The sequence below is a fragment of the Rhineura floridana genome, chromosome 20, assembly GCF_030035675.1.
Source record: "Rhineura floridana isolate rRhiFlo1 chromosome 20, rRhiFlo1.hap2, whole genome shotgun sequence".
Taxonomy (NCBI): Eukaryota; Metazoa; Chordata; class Lepidosauria; order Squamata; family Rhineuridae; genus Rhineura; species Rhineura floridana.
In genome coordinates, this window is record NC_084499.1 from 6,852,863 (window position 1) to 6,879,173 (window position 26,311).

Sequence of the window (26,311 nt, forward strand, 5' to 3'; positions counted from 1 at the left end):
TCCCCAATATATGCATTTTTGTAAAAATTGTTTGGAGAACTTCATTGCAAAACTTGGAGAAGTATAAATTTCAAAGGATGGCTGAGTTTCAGTTCTCATATTGTTTTGGAAAGTGTTAATTACATGGGTTTGTCCTTAAAAGTGAATTGAATCAAATTTCATCCCAATCTCTACCTTCCATTGCAATGCATTGGAACTGATTATGTAATTAATTACACAATTCATCCAGCTGCTTCTGGTGTGTTGAACAACATAGGTTTTAGCAGAAGCCAAACTAGTGCAACAGGAACAGTGCTGATGGCAACAAATACAGGATGGTACAGTGACAGAGTGTGGGTGGCCAGTCGCAAAAGAGGAAAGGGCTCCTGTACCTTTGATAGTGATGCAGAAGAGGGGATGGGGCTCCTGCACCTTTAATAGTTGAGTAGGAGAAAGGTTTTCAGCGGGTGTAGCTTGCCATGCAACTTACACAATTGTTTAAGGCGCAGGAGCCCAATTCCCTCTTCTTCAAGACTTGTAAAGGTACCTTCTCCTCTTTTGCATCTGGACAACCTAGGAACAGCGTTGTATGCAGAGGATCCCACATTCAACCTCTGGCATCTCCGGGTGGGGCTAACAATGCCCAACCCATTGGAAATCCTGCCCCCTATTGTTTCTGCTAGTCAATATTAACCTAGATGGACCAATTGGTCCAGCCTGGCACATGGCGGCTGTCCAGGTTCTTGAGTGTTGTACATTGGCCCCCCCCATCATGCCAATCCACGCACAGAGGCAGCGAGCGTGTGGGTTGCTGCTGCTTGCTTCTTCTGTAAGCCATGCTCAAAGGCAGATCAGCCTGGCTGAGGACTGGGGCCTGACAAGGATGAAAATGGGGAGGATGGGGTGTGCTTGACTAGCGGAAGGGGAACCTATGAACTGACCAATCTCGTTGCTTCTGTAAGAATATAAGTTTACAAGAAGAGCTTGGCTGCTGGATCAGGCCAAAGGGGGTCATGTAGTCCAGCATCCTGTTCTCACACTGTCCAACCAGACACTTGTGGGAAGCCCACAAGCAGGACCTGAGTGCAACAGCACCCTCCCCACCTGGGATTCCCAGCAACTCGTATTCAACGGGCCTCTGACGATGGACACAGAACATAACCATCGTGGCAAGTAGCCATTGATAGCCAATACAATGCTCATGCTCGCGCTCTCTCGCAAGCTCTCTCACACACACAAAACATAGTTATTTGTTATTATCTTTAATAATGATATGATAAATACATTCAGACAGCAGGCCAGCAGACCCGGGGCCTTTAAGACTCAGGGTGGGATTGGGGAGACTGCTGATTCCCCCCTTTCCACACTTATATAAATATTAGAAATCATTGTACAAAAAACCCTGGATAACGATAGAACACATCTGGATGCATGTGAAATGCTATCTGCGATTTTGGAGCGATCTGGCAACCGGACAGAAAGAAAATGAGGCACCAGTGTTCATGTTACAGAATTCCACTCGAGCTTAGATATGCTGTCCTGGGCTCCGGCAGATATCCCTCCCTCCCCTACTCCAAATCTTTTCCCCAAAAGCAGGTGTGGGGAACCTTTGGGCCTCCAGGTGGCCCAGTGAGCACGGCCAGTGGCCAGGGATGATGGGAGTTGTCATTCAGCAATGTCTGGATGGCCACCAGTTCCCCACCTGTGTTGTAGAGCTGAGTTCTCCAACCTTGGGTGGCCAGATGTTGCTGGACTACAGCTCTCATCATTCTAGACCACTGGCTAAAGCTGGCTAGGGCTGATGGGAGTTGCAGTCTGGGAATACCAGGGGGCCCAAGGGTTAGGAACTCTAATGTAGAACCCTTGTGGCCTTCTAAGATATTGCTGGACTGCCGCGCTCATAGTCCGTGCCAGCTGCGGCTGATGGGGGCTGGAGACCAACATCTGGAGGGCCACGGATGTTCCCCACCCCTGCTCTACGGAGGAAGCAAGTGAGGGGAAAAAGAAGATTTGCAGAGATGAGCATCTTTCCGCTCACATCTTTTCATCAGCAGACTAAAGAAAAAGGCACATAGAAGCTGTTAACCTGATGCTGCAAGGGGCAAATGAAGTCAGGGGGGTGTCACACAAGTAGTTGTTTTTTAAGAGATAGCCTGCCCCACTTACCCGGAGGGCATCTAGCCCACTCCTTTCCTATCCCACTCCAGGCTCAAAATTTACAGGCTCATTTCCCCCTTCTTTTTCTTCTTTTCAAGGCAGAAATCTTAACTCAATTTTTTTTGTTGTTGGGGTGGGGAACACAAACTCACCTTAATTAGTCCGTGATTATGTTCTTAGAAGCCTAGTGGTTTTCAATTGGAGTCTGGGTTGCATCACTTCAGAGTATAGGTGAGGACTGACTAGAAGGAATGCTCCTACATTCCCCTCCCCCAGCACACACCTTGCACGTAGAAAATTAGAATGCCAGAGTTTGAGTCTAGTTTCCCACCATGATGTGCTGCTTATCTAAGTGCAGAGAATTTGGGGGGAGGGGCAGATAGAGGAGCATTTGATCATGCCAGCTCTCCCTTGCTGTCTGAAGTGGTAGAGCCTACTAAGCCATTAAAAACCTCCCACTGTACTAGGGAACAGGAAGATATTATTTGTGGTTGGGCCCCTGTGCAAGGCTGGTGTGAGGAGATCGCCTGGGGCCTTAAGCCCCTGCTCATAGGGTGGCTGGGTATGCTACAAAGCATACCAACTTAATTTCCAGAGGCATCTATACATATTCATGAACATATGGAAATTACATGCAAATTTGCACCATGGAGCGGCATCCTAGTCCTTTAAGTACCTAGCAACACCCCTGCCTCTATGCCACTATCTGGGGGATGTTTATAATAAGTAACCAGAGGAGAATTACAGGGATATCTCACCCTGGAGGGTACTTTGCCTGCAGAAAAATGCCTATGGAGAAGTGGCGTTCAGAGGATGCATCTGTAGACTGACTACAGACTGTTGAATCTGCAACTGTTGGTTTATCTCAGTTTCTTGTTCATTTCCCCCATCATACGTTCAGCTCTATATCCTTTCCACAAAACATCACTCTGTGAATTTTTAAAAGAAAGTCCACATAAAAAAATCATCAGCATTTTAGTGCAAATTCCTCCTAGTAAGACATACTTTTGTATGCAATTTTCCCTAATATACACATATTTCCAAAACAATTCCCCCAATATAATGCATTTTTGTATGTTATTTTGACTTATATTAGCTTTTTGATGCGCACTTTTGTATGTTCATTTTTGTACGCACGACTTGGTTGCAGAACTACACTGCAAAATCTGAAGAAGTGCGAATTTTGAAGGATGGCTGTGTTTCGGTTCATCTGTCGTTTTGCAAATTAGGTGTGTTTCCTTTCAACAAGAACTGAACTGAATTGCTCCCCCATCCCTAAGACTGGCAGATGCTGTCATCCTGCCCTTATATGGTAAAGATCCATCAAGGCATTTGCTTTTGGAGAGATCCAGCCTTAGTTTCTCTCAGACATTAGAGAATGTCTCCTTTCCGCCACCACCCAGAGAAAATAAGGCCCTATCTGCACTATACATTTAAAGCAGGATCTTACCACTTTAAATAGTCATGGCTTCTCTCACAGAATCCTGGGAACTGTAGTTTGTTAAAGGTGCTGAGAGTTGTTAGAAGGCCCCTATTCCCCCTCACAGAGCTACAATCTCCAGAGTGGTTTAACCATCAATCCTTCTTCCTAGGGAACTCTTGAGAACTGTAGCTCTGTGAAGGGAAATAGGAGTCTCCTAACCAGAGCTTGGAAAAGTTACTTTTTTGAACTACAATTCCCATCAGCCCCAGCCAGCATGGCCACTGGGTTGGGCTGATAGGAGTTGTAGTTTAAAAAAGTAACTTTTCCAAGCTCTGCTCCTAACAACGCTCAGCACCCTTAACAAACTACAGTTCCCAGGATACTTTGGGAGAAGCCATGACTTTAAAGTGGTATGATACTGCTTGAAACGTATAGTGCAGATGGGACCTAAGATTTGCTTCTCGGGATGCCGTGGAGTGCGAGAAACAGGCAGTTTCCTGCCCTTAATCAACCTCTGAACAGAACAGAAGAGCTTTTCCTGTTGAAGAAGAAGAAGAAGAAGAAGAAGAAGAATGGGGAGGGGGGAAAAGATTTTTTTTAAAAAAATCTCAGCTCAAGAAAGTGAACTTTACTTTGGAGAGAGCCAAACATAATGTCCTTGAAATTTCCTCCAACAGGGCTCCGTCCGCGAAAACAGGATAACGCTGCTTCCGCTGTCACAGCCCCTGAGATGAAATCGGAGATGGAGCAGACAGGAGGGGGACTGCTGAGGCTTGGGAGGGGGTGGGAGGGAAAGGGGGGGCGCTTCTGCAGGGATCTGGGGTGGGGTGAGGGGGAAGGGCCGCAGGAATGGAGATTCACAGACAGGTGGAGAAGTGAGTGAGAGAGGAGGGGTGGGTGGGGGAGTGGGGAGGGCCGGCAGGTGCGCTTCGCTCTGCTTTTACTTCAGGGCATCCAAATGAGTGCAGACCTGCTGGAACACTTCGTCCACTGAGCCTTCCGCACTGAGCTGAGGACAGAAGAGAGTGCAGTTAACCATTTGTCCCACTGAGCGGCTGCAAATATGAAGCACCATCACAAATCAAACAAAGCAAAGCGACCTTCAGGCCCTCCCTCCCGCGCACTGTCAGTCATTCTGGGGCAGAGCCCATCCACTGACTTTAAAGAACGCTGCAGAAAAGGCCATCCTGATAACAATAAGAGCCCAGTAGTTTCTGCAGCAATTTGCGTTTTTTTAAAATCCTCATGAAAATTCTTCAGCATTTTAGTGCAAATTTCTCCTAATAAACACATTGTTGCTGCAGTTTGGAATAATCAAAACATTTTTGCAAGCACTTTCTCTAATGCAATGCATTTCCTAAGTTAATTCTACTAATGCATTCATTTTTATGCACGCTTTCTCCTAACATATGCATGTTTTTAAAACATTCTTTGTTGGAGAACTGCATTGCAGAATTTGGATATGTGTGAATTTCAAAGGATGGTTGTGTGTCCATTTTTATATCATTTTGGAAAGTGACCCTGATAGATCCAGCTTCAAATGTGAACTGAAACAAATTTCTCCTCCATCCTGTTGGTCCACCTGACTGGATTGTGCACTGTTTCTTATGGACCTGCACGGCTTCCTTTGCTCTTTGTGCATACATACACATGTTCACATGTGTACAGCACATCTTGGCATGATTCTTTTTGTGCTTTGGTGATTTGCACATGCTCTTCTGTGCATTGGGAAAGCACCACTTGCTACAACAGCATAAACCAGGGGTGGGGGAACTGTGGCCCTCCAGATGATGTTGGACTCCAGCTTCCATCACCCCTGCCCAAAGGCTACACCAGTTGGAACTGATGGAAGTTTGAAGCCAGCAACATCTGGGCTGGGGTGCATGCCACAGATGTTGCCCAGTCCTATCAGAGCTTGGAAGTTACTTTTTTGAACTACAACTCCCATCAGCCCAATCCAGTGGCCATGCTGGCTGGGGCTGATGGGAGTTGTAGTTCAAAAAAGTAACTTTTCCAAGCTCTGGTCCTAGTATATACTACTGCATCAAGTGCATTGTTGTTGTAATTACCACCGGGGGCTGGTGGGCTCTCCAACTCTGGAGGCACTCAAGAGGACAGCCCCTTGCCAAGGATGCTTTAATTTGGATTCCTGCATTGAGAAGAGGGTTGGACTTGATGGCCTTGCAGGCCTCTTCCAGCTCTAGTATGATTATAGGGAAATTTAATTCAGTTCACATTTAAAGCCAAATCTATCAAATCCACACTTTCCAAAACAATATGCAAATAGAAACATAGCCATCCTTTCAAATGTGCACTTATCCAAATTTTGCGATGCAGTCCTCCAACCAAAGTTTACAAAGATGCATAGATTAAGGGAAAGTGTGCGTAATATATGAATGTATGAGTAAAAATAACATACACAAATGCACTGTATTTGCTTGCATAATTGTGTCCATTACTCAAAACTGCAGACAAAAATATGTTTACTAGGATTGCTGCAGAAATGTGGAGAACTGAATTTAAGATTGGGAAAATGAGAAACGGAGAGGACCAAAACTGGCAGATCCTTCCATCCCTGGTTCATAAGGGGGGGGAAATGCAAAAGCCAAGGTCAGATAATACCTCTGTTAGGACCAGTCAAGAGGTCACAAAAGAGTGAGCAAAGTGTCTGTATTTTTCAGCACTCTTCAACAGGCGTTACGCAGAGGAAGGGGGTAAAGTGTGATGGATGAAGAAAAAAATGGAAAAATAAGAAAAATTAAAACTGGGCAGGATGCTTTTAGCCATAAGCATGGCTGACCCGAGAAGCCTTGCTGACTGTGGTGAAGGACAAGAGGGCACCCTACCCCATGTCCCTTCAGTCTGAGGATATGCAAACCCTACCCTAACCCTGCTGATGGGACCACACCCCTCCATCCCACCCCCTGACTCGCTTTGTGGGCTCAGGGCAGGCTGTGGGCACCAGCACTGGTGCCAGACTTCAGGGGAGCCTCAGCATGGTCCAACTGATGAGCCCCTCATTGTTGATGGGTCTCTCCACTTCCTCTCCACTGCTGCCGCTCACCCTCCCTCCCCACAACTTTTGAAAAAATTTGCAATGCGATCTGCTGGCTTAAGCTACAACTAGAAGGTTTGTCAAGAAGTGCCAGCTGAGCTGTGATCCTAACGTGTATCTCCTATAACTGCCGCCCTGGGCTCCTGCTGGGAGGATGGGCAGGATATAACGCAATAATAATAATAATAATAATAATAATAATAATAATAATAATAATAATAATAACTGCTCCCCAGCCTTGCAAACACACCCTGCCCTGCACCTCAACTGGTTGTGTCAAACGGCCTTCTGTTTCCTCCCGATCACTATCATAAGACAGCTGAGGCCGTTCCTGGACTGGGATAGCCTGACCACTGTTGTCCACGCACTGGTAACCTCTAGGCTGGATTACTGTAATGTGCTCTATGTGGGGCTGCCCTTGAGGTTGGTCCGGAAGCTGCAGCTAGTGCAAAATGCAATGGCGAGACTGCTCACTGGGGCAGGGTATCGCCAACATGTCACCTGCTGCTGAAAGAACTGCACTGGCTGCCCATTTGCTACCGGGCCAAGTTCAAGGTTCTAGTTTTGGTGTACAAAGCCCTATACAGCTCGGGACCAGAATACCTGAAAGACCGTCTTATATACCCAGCCAATCATTGCGCTCTGCAGGTGAGGGCCTCCTGTAGATACCATCTTATCAGGAGGTCCGTTCCACGCAACATAGGAAGTAGACCTTTAGTGTGGCGGCACCTACCCTGTGGAACTCCCTCCTAAATATTAGGCAGGCACCATCTCTGCTATCTTTTCGGTGCCTTTTGAAGACTTTCCTCTTCCAACAAGCCTTTTAAGTTGAGACCTATCCCAGTCTGCGTCTGTGTTAGAATTGCTTTTAATATGTCTTTTAATATCTTTAACCCTTTTTTAAAAGATGCTTCAAAAGTTTTTTTAAAATGTTTTTGTTTTGTTTTCATGTATTTTAAGGTCTTTTTATGATGTTTTAAAGTGTTTTTAGTGTTTCTGTTTGCCACCCTGGGCTCCTGCTGGAAGGAAGGGTGGGGTATAAATAAAACAATAAATAAATTTCTCATTCACTACCAATATTGGTGAGTCAGCAGGGCCGGCCCTACGATTAGACAGGCAGCTGATGCTGGGGGCTGAGGAGTGGCAGACAAGGGGCCAGCGGACAGAGCTAGGTGTGCCATGTGGCCTCCCCTGCACCCCTCAGGTGAGGGGAAGGATGCTGAGCTGTGTCCAGCGTTGAATGCAAGAGTCAGCTGCCAGTCCAGTCACCTTCTGGACATGGAAGCGGTGTCCCCCCTATTTTGTCCTTTACCGCAGGCAGCAAAATGTCTTGGGCCAGCCCCATGATTCACTAGGGGCCTCTCCAGGCTGTCAGTATCTTGCAGGACAGAGTCAAGCACATACCAGGAAACTGAGGTTTGCACAATTAAAGTCGATTGAAGCACTCTGTTGCCCTAGCTCAACAACAACAACAAAGAAACAGACTTTTTGTGGCTAAGCAAGTGATAAAGAGTGCATTGGAACGTGTGGAATGAATGAACAGGAAGATGTATAAACACCCCACAAGGAAATCAGGAGGAATGTTCCTTGTTGTATAACCTCTAGCAGAGCTTGGAAAAGTTAGTTTTTTGAACTGCAGCTCCCATCAGCCTAATCCAGTGGCCATGTTGCCTAGGGCTGATGGGAGTTGTAGTTCAAAAAAGTAACTTTTCCAAGCTCTGCTAGGGTTGCCAGGCTCAGGGCCTGAGACTGATCCTGTATCTTTAGGAGAAAAGAAGGTCAGCCAAGTGCAGGTGTTCTTGCAGCCCTGTAATAGGAAAAACCACAAGGTGGAATTCTCCCTTCCCCCTGTACAACTTTTAAAGATACAGAATACCTCTTGGAGGCTGGGCCTGGCAACCAAGAGGTCTTCTGTATCTTTAAAAGTTGTGCAGGGAGAATTCCATCTTGTGGTTTTTCCCATTACAGGGTTGCGAGAACACCTGCACTTGGCTGACTTTCTCTTCTCCTAAAGATACAGGATCAGTCTCAGGCCAAGAACCTGGCAACCCTAATAACCTCCCTGCTCAATAATGCCTGGATCTAATGTAAGCTTTGTGGAAGCAAATCAGGGTGAATAGTCATCTGAAGGAGGTCACTGATTCATAGGGTCGCCATAAGTCGTAGTTGACTTGGAGCCACATAACAACAACAAAGTCATCTGAAGGAGCTCCAAGTAGGGATGAAGAGATCTGCCCATTTCGGTTTCTCTCAGTTTCTCATTCTTCCAATCTTAAATTCAAGTTTCTGAGCAATTTGCAATTAGTTTTTAAAATAAAACTCATGAAAATCCTTCAGCATTTTAGTGCAAATTTCTCCTAATAAACACATTTTTGGTTTGACTACTGTACCCATTTTTGCAAGCAATTTCTCCTAAAACAATGCATTTTTGTATATTATTTTACATTTTCTGCTGATATATGCATTTTTATAAACATTGCTGGGTTGGACAACTGCATCGCAAAATTTGGATACGCATGAATTTTGAGGGTTCCAGTATTGTTTTGGGAAGTGTGAATTTGATAAATTCAGCTTGAAGTGCACACTGAATCACATTTCTTCCTTGACCCTAACCCCAAGTGGAAGGGTAGGGGTACATACTGTGTTCTCTTGAAGCCAGGAAGTAGCACAGTGTGTGACCATGATAGCACTAAACCACACTGTCAGCTCACGGAGGCACACCTATGCTGTGCAGATCACATGACTCAAGTTACATGTTAGTCAAGCCAGACATTCATTCTTACGTAGGCACAGCCTTGCTTAAACAGCAGGTCTGTGTGTTTCCTTTGAACTATCTGGTACTGGTTGGAGAATTTCAGCTTTTGTTCCTATTGCCTCTTTTTTAAAAGCACATTTCTAGCCCTTAAGAATGCAAATATAAACTTCAAGGCTTGCAAGTAATGATTTATCGAAATTTTAGAAGCCAGAGGGTGCTCTTAGCAGAATTTCCAGTGGCCAAGGGGTGGGTCATCTGCACCTCTTTGTGTCTTTCCCCCCAGTGAAGTCAGAAACAGAATTAGACAAACAGATGCAAATTGGCTTGGTTTGCATAATGTTTACAGGTTCTGGAAATCAACTTTTTGGGGGACTTGTGCAGAATTTCTATTTAAAAATTTTTTTTTAAGCAGAGAGTTTGTACAAGTCCTGGCTTTAGGCGACCCATGCATGCTAAGAGGTTAGGACCAAAATAAAAAGATGAGTAATGCAGGAGATCTGTAACTGGATTTCATAAGAGCATAAGAACTAGTAGCCACTGTGGCTAGCAGCCCCTATAGCCTTCTCCTCCATGAATTTGTCTAGTCCTCCTTTAAAGTCATCCATGTTAGTGGCTGTCTCCCAACATTTTTCTCTCCCTCTCTCTAACATGTTAAAGTAGCCCTGGAGGACTCCACTTCTGGTCAGAGCAGCTCAGAGCAAGAAGGGGCATTTAGCCCTTGCCCCTTGCCCCATTTCCCCCCAAGCCTGGTACATAAGGTCACATCCACTCTTTATGGTGCTTTATTGAAACAGACTATAGGAGGGATTGCCAGTGCCCTCCAGAGTTGTTGGACTGCCACTCCCATCAGTCCCACCCAGGATGGCCACTTATTTTTATTTATTTATTATTTGATTTATATCCTGCCCTTCCTCCCAGCAGGAGTCCTTGACAGGGATTATGGGAGTTGTGGTTCAATGACAGCTGGAGGGCGCCATGTTGGCAATCCCTGGACTATCACATCCACGCCATACATTTAAAGCACTTTAACAGTCAAGGCTTCCCGCAAAGAATCCTGGAAAGTATAGTTTGTTAAGGGTGCTGGGACTGTAGCTCTGTGAGGGGTCTCCCAATAACTTTCAGCACCCTTAACAAACTACAATTCCCAGGATTCTTTGGGGGAAAGCCATGGCTCTTAATGTGCCATAAAAGTGTTTTAAATTTCAGGTGTGGATGTGACCTTGTTCCACAAACATTACTAGCCTGCACCTTGTATTTTCTTCTTATTATTATTAGCCTGTGGTCCAACAACATCTGGAGGCACGCTGGTTGGGAAAGGCTGGCCTAGACTTCTATGTTTCCATGGTGGCCACAAAGAAGGGAAAGACACCTTCTCCACAACCAGAAATGCAGAACACTAGCATGTGTGGTGTACAGGGGTGTAGTCGTCTGAAGACACAGGGAGCTGTAGACGCTTTACTTTTTTGGGAGCAGGGTCCTGGTCAGGTCCCTATGTATAAGCCAACCATCGGTGTTAGCCACTGAGAAGAGTCCTTGTCTGTTCGTGCTGATTGGAGCTGATCAGTCCCTCCTCTGCAAGTCTGCTCACTCGCCTGCATGGAATTCCTGGTCGCCTATGGTGAGCAGGCAAGTTGTTACATACAAGGCTGTTTTCCCCTATCTAAATTACCCCCCTGCAGCAGCAATACGTTTATTGCGCCTGCTTTCCCCGCTCCCTCCAATACAGGTCTAATAGCAGCTCACAGGGGGGGTCTAGTTGGAAGAAACTGTGGGGTGAGGAAGACGCCTGAGCACACACGTCAAAACTGGAGCCCTTGTGGCTGCCTTAAAGTTTCAAAGAAGAATGTCAAGTGATCCATTCCTGAGGCTTCTGGATCACATCTGTTTTGGCTTTCAGTAAAAAGCCCGACGTCATCTTGTTCAGCCGCTCTTCTCAGAGACAACTCCAGCGCAAGACATCCTGATTCCAAACGCAGCAGCAGCAGCACCTCTCTGTGCCAAACCGCTATGAATCTTGGGAGCTGCTTTCCTCCCCACCCAAACACCGCTTCCTCTCTACTCTCCGCCCCACTTCTGCCCCTAAATCCTCACACTGTCTCCATCGGCCCGGAGCCCCCTCTTCCCTCCCATGGGGCCGAGGGTTACTCATCGCCTGGCTATGCCAAGCATTCAGAGGTCTGCTGGAGACTTCCTTTTGAGTTATGAATGAAGCTGGCGCATCCTCAGGAGACAAAAGGAGGCATCCATGTCATGATTGGTCTTCCCTTCCCCTTCCACTTTAAAACACATGGGGTCCTCGTTCCCTTGCTGGACGCAAGGGCTCCTCCAGAAGACCTGTGGATTCAGCATTCATCCTCATTTGCTTGTACAAAGTTCATACCACGGTTAGAAACATAGAATAGTAGAGTTGGAAGGGGCCTACAAGGCCATCAAGTCCACCCCCCTAGGCTAGACTGTGGGTCCCTCCACGCCTCTTTTTTATTGTGCATTCATGATAATCTGTGCTTGTGATGGTACCAGGGCTAGGGAAGTACTAGAATTCCACCCAATTCAGATTTGCCACCAAATTTTCTATTAATTTGCTTATTCTCTATCATTGCGGATCGGATTTTTATGTAGCGATTTTCCGTGGCTGTTTCAAAATCCTCTAAAATGTAAATATTAAGAATGATAATTGTATTGATATTTCCTTTCATTTATCAATATTAATATCAATATTTTTCACGAGGGGTAAAAACAGATCAGTAAAAGCCACAGCTAGCAGAAAAGAACGAACCCAAATTGATACTGGCATGTGGCAAACTCAGAAGTGCAGGGTTCCTTCATGTTAGTCACAGCAATGCCCCCTCCCCCTTTTTTTTGCTGCTGGGTTGAGAATGAGCTCCTTCTCCCACAACAACAGACATCCCTAGCAGTCAATAAGCATGAAAGGAGAGAATGTTAGCTATGGTGAAGAGTCTTCTCAGTGGCTGACTCACCTCCTTTCACTCTGATTGGCTCCAATCAGCAGGAAAGGACAAGGAAGCATGTTAGAAGACTCTTCTCAGTGGCTAGCACTCTCCCCTTTCATGCTGATTGGCTTATGGGATGCTAGAGTCATAGGGACCTTGCTGGGACCCTGTTCCCCAAAAAAGTAAATGGTCTAAGACCCCCCCCCCGAGACCGTGGACGACTACACCCCTGTTTGTGCCTACAAAAGTTTCGGGGCAGACATAGCACTTTGATTCCATTCAGTTCGTGTCCCAAATCTTCCTAACGAAATCCTGCACCTTTTCATTCCGCAAATGTCCCAGTTCAACTTTTGTCCCACTTTTGTTGTGGTATAGCACAAGAGTGCCCCTCCAGACGGCAGCAATGCAGCAACGTCGGGGAAACTTCGCAGAACAACTAGCAAAGAGGAACAGTGTGTGGACAGTCCAGTATGAATCCACCACCAATGCGCCATTATTGCGTCAATGACATGTTGCCAAATACACCTGCAAACCAAACACCGACCTGGAGGGGCCTTGTTGCCCAGTCTGGGTTGCGCAGTCACTCTGAGTACTGACCCTGCATTCATTCTGGTTTGCTTGTGAGGTGTCTGTCCGACGTCTTCATCATCCTTTCACCCCACACTTTTCAGTGCGTTCCCTTCTCATTTTCCAAATGACCCAAAACCCTGTTTGTTTTAAAGTGGATTTAGGAACATAGGAAGCTGACTTATACTGAGTCAGACCTTTGCTCCATCCCGCTTAGTACTGTCAACACTGACTGGCAGCAACTCTCCACGGTTTCAGGACAAGGTTCTCTCCCAGTCCTACCTAGAGGTGCTGCCAGGGTTAAACCTGGGGCCTTCTGCATGCAAGGCAGATGCTCTACCACTGAGCTCCGGCCATTTCCCGGAGGACAGCACAGCCCTCTACTTGGCTTAAATTGCACAAGCCTAACATTTCCCACTATGCCCTTGGATCCCTCCTGCAAAATACCTATTATTATTATTATTATTATTATTATTATTATTATTATTATTATTATTATTGTTGTTGTTGTTGTTGTTGTTGTTGTTGTTGTTGTTGTTATTTATACCCCGCCTTTTGACCAAAGGCCCTCAAGGTGGCTTACAAAGAAAATAAACACAAGTATAAAAATAAATCAATGAAAGCAATACAATTTACAAAAAAGTCTGGAAGTATCTTAAATCTACACAGGTGCAACTGGAGCCCAATTCAGGCATTCCGCACCCCGCCCCATCCCCCCCAAAGCTGCAACTTATATAACATCACGCAAATCAAGCCAATCTGCATCAGAGCGTTGTGGGCCATGGAAGCCCTTCCTCCTTGGCAATTGTGCTCTGGCTTCCAGGGAAAGCAAAATGGGGGTCAAACTGCTGAGAGAGGAGCTCTGCTGTGGTTAAGAAGGGGGTAGGGGGAAGAGGCTACCGCTGCCAATGGTGAGCCCCCACCCCTGCTGGACCTGTTGGACAAATTTCATCACTTCCCTAGGGGGGGAAATGTCAATATCCCCTCCCCTCCCCAGTTCATCCCCCATTTGGAGGAGGGAGGCATTCCGCAGCTGCCTTAGTTGCTTCCTGCTCTCCAGTTTCCTAAGCCCTTGGGAGAGGGCGGCCGGCAGAGTAGATGGGACACACCTTGCGGACGATTCCCCTCTTCTCGTAGAAGGCAATGACTGGCTCGGTGGCCTTGTAGTACGTCTCCAGGCGCTTCTTGATGGTCTCCTCGTTGTCATCCACCCGCCCGCTGGTCTCGCCGCGCTTCAGCAGACGCTTCACCATGGTGTCCTTGCCGGCGTCCACGTACAGAAGCAATGTGGGGGCCGCAATCTGAGCAGAGAGGAAAACAATAGCCCTCTCTGTCCAACGCAGGGAACCAGCGGCCCTCCAGATGTGATTTAGAGTCAGACCCCCCCAGGCCCCAGCCCAGGATGGCGGAACTGTAGTGCCTCTGGAGGGCACCATGTTGGCTATCCCTGAGTTGGCCAGAGGGGCCTTCCTTTGTCACATCAACCCCTGGCCCCCATTTCCGCACTGCCAAGAGGAGCGATGAGTCAGGGTTCTAGCAAAGTACAAAGCAGACCCCACAAGCCCACAATCAGGGGTGGGGTTAGGGGGTGCCCCAGGGACTTTGAGCCCCAGGTCTTTTGCACCCCTGCTTCTTTTTTTCCCTTTTTTAAAAAAGGGGTAGGGTGGTGGACAAGACCAGAGGAAAAAGTGGGCAGAGCAACTCATGTCCTGTTAGCAGGCAATGACATATTTATAACCACTCAGGTGGCAAAATTTGCTCTAGCTGCAGGAAAAGTAAGAGTTAGTTACCCAAAACACCTTGCGGGATGAATAGGATGTGCCCCTGCACTATTCTGACCGTAGTATCTACACACTACAGCATGGGGTGAGCCAGGGTATCTCCCTCTCAGGAGAGGAAATTTCTATTTGAACTGTACCGCTGCTTTTCCACTCTATGTTGTTGAACTGTGTTTTATTGGAATATGATCTGTTTTTAATATGTATTTTGTATCTTCTTTTACTATCTGTTTAATTGTGGTAGCCTATGGCTCTGAACAATAAAGACTTCGTTCAAATTGCAACTCATGTAAAATTTGCCTTTGCACCGTCGGCTACTGTGACACACTGACACCCCCTCGTGTGTCCTCCCAGTCCAGGGAAGGAAGAGGCCATGATCAGCCTGGAGGGTGCAAAGCAGGGCTGGTGGGGTAAGTGGCCTGGGGAGAGGGGGTGTAGCTGGGCAGGTGGTGTGGCCTGAAAAGAATCCCAAGGGCCGCAAAGAGGGTCCTGGGGGGCTGCATATGGCCCCTCACCTGCGGTTCCCCAATCCTGGCTTGTGGAGCGGCTTAGAGCATGGCAAAGTGCAATGCTGGGGAGAGCCCGGCCCCCTGCCATCTTCATCTGCCTAGAGGCAAATGCAGCTTTGTGTTGTGGGCCTGTGCCCTCTTGAAGTGCCTAGCCATGCCCCTGCTCACAATCCAGCCACGCTGGCTGCGTTCTCCCTCCCCTGTTGGAGACAGGATGCCTAAGAATGCCAGCTGCTGGGAATTGCGAGTGGGGAGAGGTGCTGTGGCACTCAGGCCCTGCTTGCGGGCTTCCCATTGGGGCATCTGGTTGGCCTCTGTGGAAACCAGGAGGCTGGACTAGATGAGCTTCAGGGCTCTTTGTATGGCCTTATGGTCTCAATCAGCTACTTGCCTAAGCAAGCGCAAAGACTAAGTTCTAGGTTCCTGAGTAGATTTACTCTAGCCCAGTGTTGTCTTCTCTGACTGGCAGCACTTCTGCAAGGTCCTGCTGGTCAAGATCATTTCTAGCGCGGGTGCCAGAGTTCATTTTATTTATTTATTATTACATTTATATCCCATTTTTCCTCCCAGGAGCAGAAGGCGGCATTCATGTCCTCCCCCTCTCCATTTTATGCTCGGAACAACCCTGCGGGGTAAGGGAGTCAGAGAGAAGTGACTGGCCCAGGGTCACCCAGTGAGCTCTATGGCTTAGCAGGGATCGGAACCCCGGCCTCCCAGATCTGAGTCCGACACTCTAACGCTACACCATACAGGAGAAAGCTGGGGATTGAACGGAGGACCTCCTTCACAGAAAGCGTGGGCAGTGCCGCCAAGCTACAACTCACAGAGTTTTTCCACTCTGCTTGTTTGGGTCTTATCAGTCCAGGTTTCTGACAATATAAAATAAACCAGTAATTGCTTGCCACATTGAGGACTGGAAGAAGTGGTGACACTGCCCTCTTGTGTTGCTTTAAGGAATACTCAGAATAATACTTCCATTCAACACTCCCTTTGTTTCCAATGCTCAACAGGGAGCTGTGTATGGAACCAGACCCAGTGCTGCTTTTTTGGGGAGCGGGGAGTAAAAAAGGAGGTACCGGTCCTCATCTCTTGATGAAAGTGATGGGTGCCAGCACAAAATGGCTGGCATGGGGAGCAAAAAAAAAAGAGGCATTAGCACTCTGTACTGGTCAGTACCGTCACATAAAAAACCCTGGCCAACCCAGGAGTTCTCAGATCAGGATCTTTCTGAGGATCAGGCTGGGGATCTATCTTCTGCAAGCAATGCGTGGGCTCTACCACTGAGCAACATGTTCAACTCCATAAGGATGAAGCTGGCCTTTAGCCAGAAATTTTGGGTGTGTGTGTGAGAGTGTGTGTGTGTGTGTGTGTGTGAAAGTGTTTGCCAAGGGACAAAAGAACAATGCAAAACAGCCAATACCTAAACACAGTCAGCTTGACATATTTTCTGATGGCTGATGGGAGTTGTAGTTCAAAGCATCTTGAGGGCACCATGCTGGCAAAGGCTGTTTTAGAATAATTGCCTTCACTTTTGCACTAAGCGGGAAGAACCCTAGAAGGTAGGAAGTGGTCTACCAAACGTCCTGCTTGTGAGCTACCCATAAAGCTAGGGATGGAGAAGAAATTTGATTCGGTTTGCAATGCATTGTAGTGGTGTTGGATGTCGGTGTTGGACCAAGATCTGGGAGACCAGGGTTCAAATTCTTATTCAACCATGAAGCTCAGTGGGTAACTTTGAGCCAGTCGCTATCTTGCAGCCTAACCTACCTCACAAGAGTTGTTGTGAGGTTAAAAACGAGAGGGGGGAAACCATGTACACAACCTTGAGCTCTTTAGAGGAAAGATGGGCTATAAATGTAATAATGCTGAACCTCTCTAATTCACACTTTCCAAAACTATGTGCAAATCACAGCAGAGCCATCCTTCAAAATTCACACTTCTCTGAATTTTGTACGGTAGTTTTCCAGCCAAGTAACATGTATAAAAAATGCATATATCGGTGAAAATAACATACAAAAATGAATTATAGCAAGGAAATTGGTTTGCAAAAAAGTGTATATTAGGCAAACTACATAGCAGGATATGTATTAGCGGAAAATGTAAATGTACTGCCTTCAAGACGATTCCGACTTATGGCGACCCTATGAATAGGATTTTCAGGGTATTCAGAGGGGGTTCACCATTGCCTTCCTCTGAGGCTGAGAGGCAGTGACTGGCCCAAGGTCACCCAGTGAGCTTCATGGCTGTGTGGGGATTCGAACCCTGGTCTCCCAGGTCCTAGTCCCACACTCTAACCACTGCACCACACTGGCTCTGTATTAGGGGGAAATTGTACTAAAAAGTTGATAATTTTCATGAGAACATTTAAAAAAATAAATAAATAAAGGTTAAAGTGATGTAGAAATGTGCGGACTTCCTGCAACAGGATGCCCAGCAGTGCCACGTCTTGATGACCTGTCATTCCATTCTGCTTCAGGAACACGGTGCAGGGGAGGGCAGCCAAGCTGTGGCTTAGGGTGGTGGCAAAGGGTTGTTTGGTTTAAACCAGGGATGGGGAACCTGCAGCCTTCCAGATGTTGCTGACCTCCAATTCCCATCATCCCTGACTATTGGCTACGCAGGCTGGGGCTGATGGGAGTTGGAGTCCAACCACATCTGGAGGTTTCCCCGATTTAAGAAGCATTCCCTACTTGCAGGAAGGAATGCCTCTTCTAAACGGAAGCATTCTTCCATCTCTTGCTTGCAGTAGGGATTACCACTTCTTAGAGCAGGGATGGAGGAACCTGCAACCTTCCAGATATTCCTAGACCCCAGTTCCAATCATTCCTTTCATTGGCCACGCTGGCTGGGGCGGATGGGAGCTGGAGTCCGGCAACACTTGCGGGGCCACAGGATCCCCACCCGGTTGAAAAGGGAAAGCAAGAATAAAGGAAAAGCCTTGGCCACCTTGTATTTAAGTTGAAAGAAAAAACCTTCAAATTCCCCCAACAACCCCTCCCTCACTAAGTCCCACACACACACACATTTTTTGCATGGGATAAATGGTCCCGTGGAAGAGGAAGGGGATATTTGGCAGACCTTTAGTTCATCCTTAGGGATGGGGGCATCTGCTCATTTTGCTTTCTTTCGGTTCCTAATTTTTCCAGTCCAGTTCAGTTCTCCACATTTCTACATCAGCTTGAGATTCGTTTTTAAAAAAACCCTCATGAAAGTTCATCACTACTTTAGTGCAAATTTCTCTGAATGTGCACATTTTGTGCAAGCACCTCCCTCTAAAATGATGCATTTGACACGTTAGTTTCTATTAACATATGCATTTTGATGCATAGTTTCCCTTATACACAGCGTTGTACAGATTATTTGGTTAGAGAACTGTATTGCAATGTCTGTGGAAGAGCAAATTTTGAAGGATAGCTAAGGTTTGGTTCGCATCTTGTTTTGGAAAGTGCAAATCAAGTAGATTTACATTAAAATCTGAAGCGAAGCAAAATGTCTTTATCTCTGTTCACAATCGCCCCCCCTCCAGAGTGCAGGAGCTTCACCACAGCACTCCGAGTTGTCCATCCCAAACAGAGTGTTCCCCTCCCCCACCTCCATTCATAAAAGCTGAGCCCCTTCCCAACTTAACCCCCTCAACCCCCCTTACCTTCTTTTCAAATTCCTCGCCTTGCTTCACTTCCCGGGGGTATCCATCAATCAAGAAGCCCTTGGAGACATCTGCTTTGGCGACCATGGCGTCCCTCAGCATGTCAAGGACAGTGTCCTGTGGGCAGAGAGGGAAGGAAAGCAGTGCTGGTGACACCAGAGGGCTCTCTAGAGCTGCCCCAGTGGTGACTGATGCCCACTGGCTGGTGGGGTGTAAGGCAGTAGGCCAACAGCAGGGGGAGCCAAAGCCAATGACTAGATCAGGGGTTCCCAAACTGTGGTCCGTGGATCACCGGTGGTCTGCAAGCTTAATCCAGGTGGTCCATGGTGTGTCTGTGAAGAACACTTACAATTTTAATTCTATGGAATTCAAATTGTAATAATACAGGAAATAAAAGAAGCAATACAAATACAATTATAGATATCTAGGCTGCGCATTACAATTGCTACAACAGGCAGAAAAATCATTAAGTGGTAAGACCCTCAGCAATTTTCAAGTGGTCTATGGGAGGAAAGTTTGGGAATCCCTTAGACTAGATGACCTCCAAGGTCCCTTACAACTTTATGATTTTGTGGCTCAGTTCAGCTACACACAGGCTTCGTTCCCATAAGAGATGAGCCCTAATGGGTTGTACCAAAGACTTGTGGGTGGGGGGAGAGGTGGGCTTCAAAGGAGGGATCGGACGTTAACTGAGGTTTTATGCAAGTGTTCAGGGAGCAGCTCCGGGCATAAGGGGGAGAGTCCTTTGAGGGAGCAGGAGACCTCTGAACTTCAGAGAGTGGTGTAGCTGGTAGAGGGAAGACCTTAACTAGGGATGTTTCAGAGCAGACAAATAAGGAGAGAAAGATCATGAAGAGCATTAAAGGCAGGGGGCCCGTCAAAAAACAAACCTTTATTCCCACAGTGAACTCACCAGCGGGACCAACTCTCCCTTCTCCATGATGGCCGACAATTTCTTCCCCCTGTCTGAGCCAGAGCTGACCTCCGCTCTCAGGAGGTCTCCGCTGGATAGGTGGGTGTAGCCATACTTCTGAACAATCCTCTCGCACTGGGTCCCCTTTCCCGAGCCAGGCCCGCCTGCAACCAACACAAGGGCTTTTCACTAGAGAGGTAGAGGGAGGGACGGGTCCTGAGACCTCCTTGGCAGCGGTGGGCGGAAGGCAGGGAGGCCAGTGGTAGGTGGAGCCACAGACAGGTGTGGCAGCTGATGGCTGGCAGAGCCAACTACTCTATGTTTTGTCTCATACAACACAGAGACCAAGCGGGAGGGGGAAGCAGATAGCTAGGGCCACCCCCTGGACAGGCTGTAAGTAAGAAGGCAGGTAGGTGGGGGCTGGCTCTGAGGGCAGGCTGAGGCTGGTGGGTCAGTGCCCCTCTGGCCCCCTAATAGACGAGCCTCCACTGGTCCTAGGCTGGCAATTTTTAAAGGGGAGATCTAGACGGGTCTCTTGAAGGAGGCATAGCCAGTCATTAGCGGAGACATGACAATTTCACCTGCTACCAGGAGACCAATACTTTTCTCCCTCAAAAGCCTAGAACCCCACTGAAACATTGTTCCCTCTTCAAGGATTCACCCTCACTGCAACTTGGGGCGGCCGAAGCTGTACATTTCTGCTTCTCTCAGTTTCTCATTTCCCCAACCTTAAGTTCAGTTCTCTACATTCTTACATCAGTTTACAATGTTTTTTCTTCCTCACGCAGAATCGGCAGCATTTTCCTGCAAATTTCACCCAACACACACATTTCTGTATGCAATTCTGCCTAATGTACACATTATTGCAAAGCAATTTCCCCTAATGCTATTTCCCCCAATATATGAATTTTAATGGACACTTCACTCCCTCACATGCATGTTTTGTACAAACTTGGGTAGAAAACTGCATGGCAAAATTCGGACCAGCACAAATTTCAAAAGATGACTGTATTTCAGTTTGCGTATTGTTTCAGGATTTTTAACTTTTAAACGCCTGCTGAAAATCTTTCTGTCCTGCCAGACCTATGCAGGCAACTAAGATGATATCTTTTTGCAATAGCTGACCTTAGTTTTTATTGTATTTTTAGTGTTTTTATTGTGTGGTGGTGGTTTTAACTTCCTGTAAACCGCTTTGATGTTTTTAACAAAATAGCAGTATACAAATATATTTATAAATAAATAAATACAAACAATCAAATTTCTCTACCACCCCTTCTGTAACTGGAATCATGTGGAGGGGGAGAGATGGACTGAGGAACTCTGAAACCCTCCTTTTGCGGGGAAAGGAAATATGCTCACAGGGCCAAAAAATGAAAACGTCAACTTACTTAATTATGTTTGTCCTCTTCTTTGGTTTATAACCCCCCTTTTCCCAACCACTCATTTACTCACAATTTTATTACCTTCAAGGGAGTTGGGTGTGTGTGTTAATGAGTCTTTGGGGAAAACCTTTCTCAGATCCACCCACTCTGTTACCCAAACCAGTCTGATTATAGCTTTCAACCAGGGTTGTTCACAATGCATCGCATCCAGGCAGAAAGGTTCTGAACGCGTTCCAGATCCTTCGCTAACATTTTATTTGCTTCAGTTCTGTTAGCGTTCACTTACTCGTTAGTTTGCTTGGCAAACTATGAGTCGGCTCAGAGATCTGTTTTGGGGTTTTTTGCATCAGGTCATCCAGCAATTTGTCCTTCACTTACCTACTACAAAGATGACTTTGTGGTTTTTCAATTTTTCTGGAAAAAAAGCGAAAAGCAAAAAAAAGTGTCATTTTCTGGGAGAAAAGCATTTGTGGGCATTTACCGGATATTCGGTTGGGAGATGCTCTGCAGGACGCAAAGCATCTGTTCAGTTTTGCTTTACTCCTGAAGGACGCCGCTCCTGCACCTCCCACCCCCCCAAATGGAGGCCTTCAATCTCTACCTCGGGGCAATAAGAACAAAAGCTGGTTTTCAAAAGATTTCAGGCACGTCTCAAGGAAGTCAGATGCAAAGATCCCCACCACCCGCGAGATTACCTTTGCCAGCTTTCACTGTGGGGTCCTCTACACAGGAGCATTGGGAACCCATCTTCCCCCCCAAAAAGCCACTTCTTTTCCTCCTCCTATTCCTTTCCTTTCTCCTTGGTTCCCGCCCCCCAAAACCCCCTTTTTTTTGTTTTGCTTAGTACATTTTTGGTCTGTGAGCCTCTGGCCACCCCGCCCTCCACAGTTGGGGCTGGGCTGGGCCTAGGCTTGACTTTGCCTGTGAGGCCTGGTGGTTCAATGCTCAACACAGGTTGCCGCGGAGATGGTCACTAAGGGCCAGCAGATGCCAAAGCTCAATTGTTTCACAGAACAAGATCAGCTCCCTTTGTAAGGCCTGCTCCCTTTGTAAACAGAACCTGGATCCAGGTCAGAAGGACTCCAGAAAGAGCCACTAAAGGCCAGTAGATCCTAAAGCTCAGTTGTTCCGCAAAACTTATAGAGAGGACCAAGATTCCAACCTCAGTGGAGGATTCCGGGCCTGCCTGTCCCCATAATGCCCAGGAGCGATGCCATGTCACAATATAACGTTGTTCAGAGTACTGTGGGGATTGACTGAAACATTGTGGGGAACTGGGAGAAGCACCAGTGAACTTCATGTTCCCAATCCCTGAAAACAGCTGGAATCCATCTCCACTTTCATGGCCTGTGAACGGGGAAAGGGAAAGGGAGCATTTTGCTTTACAGCCCTCGTTTCTTGCAACATGGCTCTTGAGACAACTCCTCTCACTCAAGAACATGGAAACTTTTCCAAAACTGGATGGATGGAAACCTAATGACACAGTGAAGCCGGGGAGCTAAAAATAAAAGCTGGGTGGTCTTGGAGCTGTCTGCAACTCAGGGATCCATGAGCTAGCAGCGGTCTCCTTTAATTACAGCTTTCTAGAGTTACAACCCCTGAGCAGAGAGGGAGCGAAGCAGGCGCTGGCTACCAGGGAACTGTGGTGGCTTTGGGAAACCCTTGGCGTGTCTGAAGCAGAGATTTCTGTGTTCTGGTTTCCGTGCCATAGACCCACCTAAAATGCAGAAAAGGCATCCCAAGGAAAACCACCTTGGCAAGCTGTGATAAGCCAGGGTTGACAGATTAGCATGGCTTGTTGGGAATGATCAACGTGCTGGTGCCCACTGGCCAGTCACTCCCAGTGGAGGCTGGTGCCCATCAGGACTGGTGGGGCGGAACGAAGGGAGAACTCCATCACAAAATTCGGATAAGTGCAAATTTGGAAGGATGGCTGTGTTTCGGTTCTCATATTGTTTTGTCAAGTGCAAATTTGATTCCCACCGAGACATTGTGGGAAATGGGGGCTCCCAGGCACCCAACACTGCTTGGGGAACCAGAAAAAAAGAAGGCCTGAGGCAGGTGGCAGTGGTGGGCGCTGACAGCTGCCTGAGGATACCACACAAGAATTGCTTTTTAAAATGTGTTTTTAAATTTGTATAATTGTTTTTAATGTTTTAATTGTAAACCGCTCAGAGAGCTTCGGCTACGGGGCGGTATATAAATGCAATCAATAATAATAATAATAATAATAATAATAATAATAATAATAATAATAATAATAATAATAATAATAATAATAATAATAATAATAATAATAATAATAAATAAGAGCCCTGAAGCTGGATCAGGCAGGTGGCCCATCTAGTCCAGCATCCTGTTCTCACAGTGGACAACCAAACTGCTGCCTGTCAGTGTAGACAACACTGGGCTAGAGCAAATTTACTTACAAACCTAGAAGTAAATGCAATCAATAATAATAATAATAATAATAATAATAATAATAAATAAGAGCCCTGAAGCTGGATCAGGCCAATGGCCCATCAAATCCAGCATCCTGTTCTCACAGCGGCCAACCAGATGCTTCTGAGAAGTGCACAAGAGGGACGTGAGCGCAATAGCACTCTCCCCGCTTGTGATTCTCAGCAACTGGTGTTCAGAGGCATATATTGTCCCCAAAGGCGAAAGGAAAACATTGCTCTCACGCTGACCGCTGAGCCTACGAGATGCAATTCAACTCAAGACAGCGTAATCCACAGTTTGTGTGGGCTCGGTCATGTCAAAAAGCCGGTTTATGAATTGGACCAAAAGAACAAGGGACAGAGCAAGACAGACTGAGGCAGGGAAGGCGTCGGGAAGATGCACTTACCGGCTGCCATTCTGAGAAATTCTGGAATGAGAAGCTCTTCAGCCTGGAACAAAAAAAAAGGCAGAGGGCTTGGTTAGACCCAAGGCTGCAGAGCCTGGCAAGACCATCCCAAAGCACTAGAAGAGTTAGATCCTTAGTGGTTGCTTCCATCAGGGCCAGGTGGCAGGCAGGGGGGGGGGCAAAATTTCAGAACTGTCAGCAGGAGCCTTCTGTTCATTTTTCCAGTCTGACCCGATCGCCAAAATCTCAAGATGCTGCGGCTTGGCTTTTTAACCCTTTTCTTTCCTGTGCCTTCATTGACCCTTTCTCTCTGTTTTCCTTCCAAATAAGCCAAGGGAGGCAAAAAAATAACAACACGGATGATAGGATGGGGGGGTATCTTTTTCAGTCTGGAGGCTGTGCTCCCTTCTCAGCAACCTTCCAGGGACCACCTGCCGGTGGTGGGCTTGGCCAGAGGCAAAAGCAGGCAGGGGGATGGATGTAAATGTTACCTTTGTCCAGTAGGCTCGTTTCTACACACACTGACACACACTCCTCCCTATCCTCCATCCGGGCAAGCAAGGGGCATCATCAGAGTTCAAGAGTCCAGGAAGGCAAGGCTGCTTCAGAAACAAAGCAGGGCCAGTGAGAGGTGTGGCCTGCAGAGAGAGGGTGTGGCTTAGGATCATTCCGAGGGCCTGAAAGTGAGGACTAAAGGGCCACCTTCAGCCCCTGGAATGGAGGTTCTCCACCCCAATGCTAAGAAGAGAAGAAATTGCCCTATAATGGATTACCCACAAACACAGACCCACGCTCATGGGACGGAACCTTCCAGTTAACTGTCCACTAGTTCTGCTTCAGACGAGTGATCGGGGCCGGGTGAATGTGATCCAAACCCTAGAGGTTCTTCCTCTCATGCACTGGCTGCTGGTGGCTCCATGCCAGTGGGGAAGTGGAATCTGCTCCGCATTTTAGTCCAGGACAGCTCCTTGAAAGTTTGGACTAAAACCTGGAGCAGATTCCACTGCCCCACTGACATGGAGCCACTAGCCACCACTGCAAAGATCCACCCCACCCTACCAAAGATCCAACAGGGGAAGTGCTAGCTAAGGACGGATACAGCAGAAGAACACCCCCCAAAAGCACCACGCCTCCAACAGAGATGGTTGGTTTTGCAAGGCAAACAAAGATTCAGTCATACACCCACCGGCCTGGCTGCAGATTTGGAGCGAACACACGGAGCTACACAAACGGATCTAGGAGGAAGGGGGAAAGATGCCTGCACTCCAAGGGAGAAATCGTCAGTGCCTTGGGAAGCTGTTCCCGCAGCAACGATTTCCTGATGTAGCGTCAATTGTCAGGAGACAGGAGAGGAAAGCAGAGCCGACCAAACGGAGGAGAAGATAAGGGCAGATCAGAAGAGGAGATCAGTTCCACAGGTGGAAAACAGTGAGGAGGGAGGGAGGGAGGCAGGGAGATTCTAGGCAAGGTGGCATAAGAATGGGGTGGCTAGGATGGCATCCTGTGGGCGGTGCCAGTTCGAAAGCATTCAGTTGGCCTAACAGGCCAGTATCAATTTGAGTTCATTCTTTGTCTGCTAGCTGCTTTATCAATCCGTTTTTTTTCCCTTGCAAAAAATATTGCTGGTAATATGGATATTTTGAAAGGAAATATTGATAAACATTGATAAGATTACTGTTCTTAATATTGGTATATTAGATGCAGATTTTTTTTTTAAAAATCCATTTTCAAAAACAACCACAGGAAATCGCTGTATTAAAATCCGATCCACAACGATACAGAATAAGCAAAGTAATGGAAAATTCAGTACCAAATCCGAATTGGGTGGAATTCCAGCACATCCCTTGTGGAGGCTCTGCAGCTGATGAGCTCAGTGGTGGAGCACCTGCACTGCATGCAGAAGGTCCCGGGTTCAGTCCCAGGCATCTCCAGATAGGACTGAGAAAGACCCCTGTCTGGAGCCCTCTGCCAGTCACTGTGGACAATACTGAGCTAGATGGAACAATGGCCAATGGTGTAAGGTAGCTCTCTATGTTGTTATTTAAATCAGCCCTTTATTCAGCACCATGAGGACTAGAGGGTTACTTTATTGTTAGGGAAAGGGTCATAGCTCTATTTCTCCTTTTCATCTTCTTCAGGTGAGGCTGTCAATGTGCTGAACCGGTGCCTGGCTGCGACAATGGACTGGATGAGGGCTAATAAACTGAGGCTCAATCCAGACAAGACTGAGATGCTGCTAGTGGGTGGTTCTTCTCACCGGATGGTGGATGTCCAACCTGTCCTGGATGGGGTTGCACTCCCCCTGAAGGAGCAGGTTCGTATTTTGGGGGTTCTCCTAGATCTATCTC

At 47.1% G+C, this 26,311-nt stretch overlaps 1 protein-coding gene across 2 annotated transcripts in view; it reads right to left on the bottom strand.

Annotated features, from left to right (window-relative positions):
- Positions 1–1,225: 1,225 nt before the first annotated feature.
- The window catches only part of AK1 (adenylate kinase 1), a 72,522-nt gene continuing 47,436 nt past the window's right edge, over positions 1,226–26,311 (bottom strand). For both annotated transcript variants that reach the window (XM_061604002.1, XM_061604003.1), the window contains 6 exons: positions 23,964–24,006; positions 21,494–21,529; positions 19,734–19,897; positions 18,821–18,937; positions 13,997–14,188; positions 1,226–4,568 (listed from right to left, as the gene is read on the bottom strand). In XM_061604002.1, the coding sequence (XP_061459986.1) occupies positions 4,500–4,568; positions 13,997–14,188; positions 18,821–18,937; positions 19,734–19,897; positions 21,494–21,529; positions 23,964–24,006 (621 nt within the window). In that variant the 3' untranslated portion in view covers positions 1,226–4,499. The remainder of the gene's footprint in view (positions 4,569–13,996; positions 14,189–18,820; positions 18,938–19,733; positions 19,898–21,493; positions 21,530–23,963; positions 24,007–26,311) is intronic.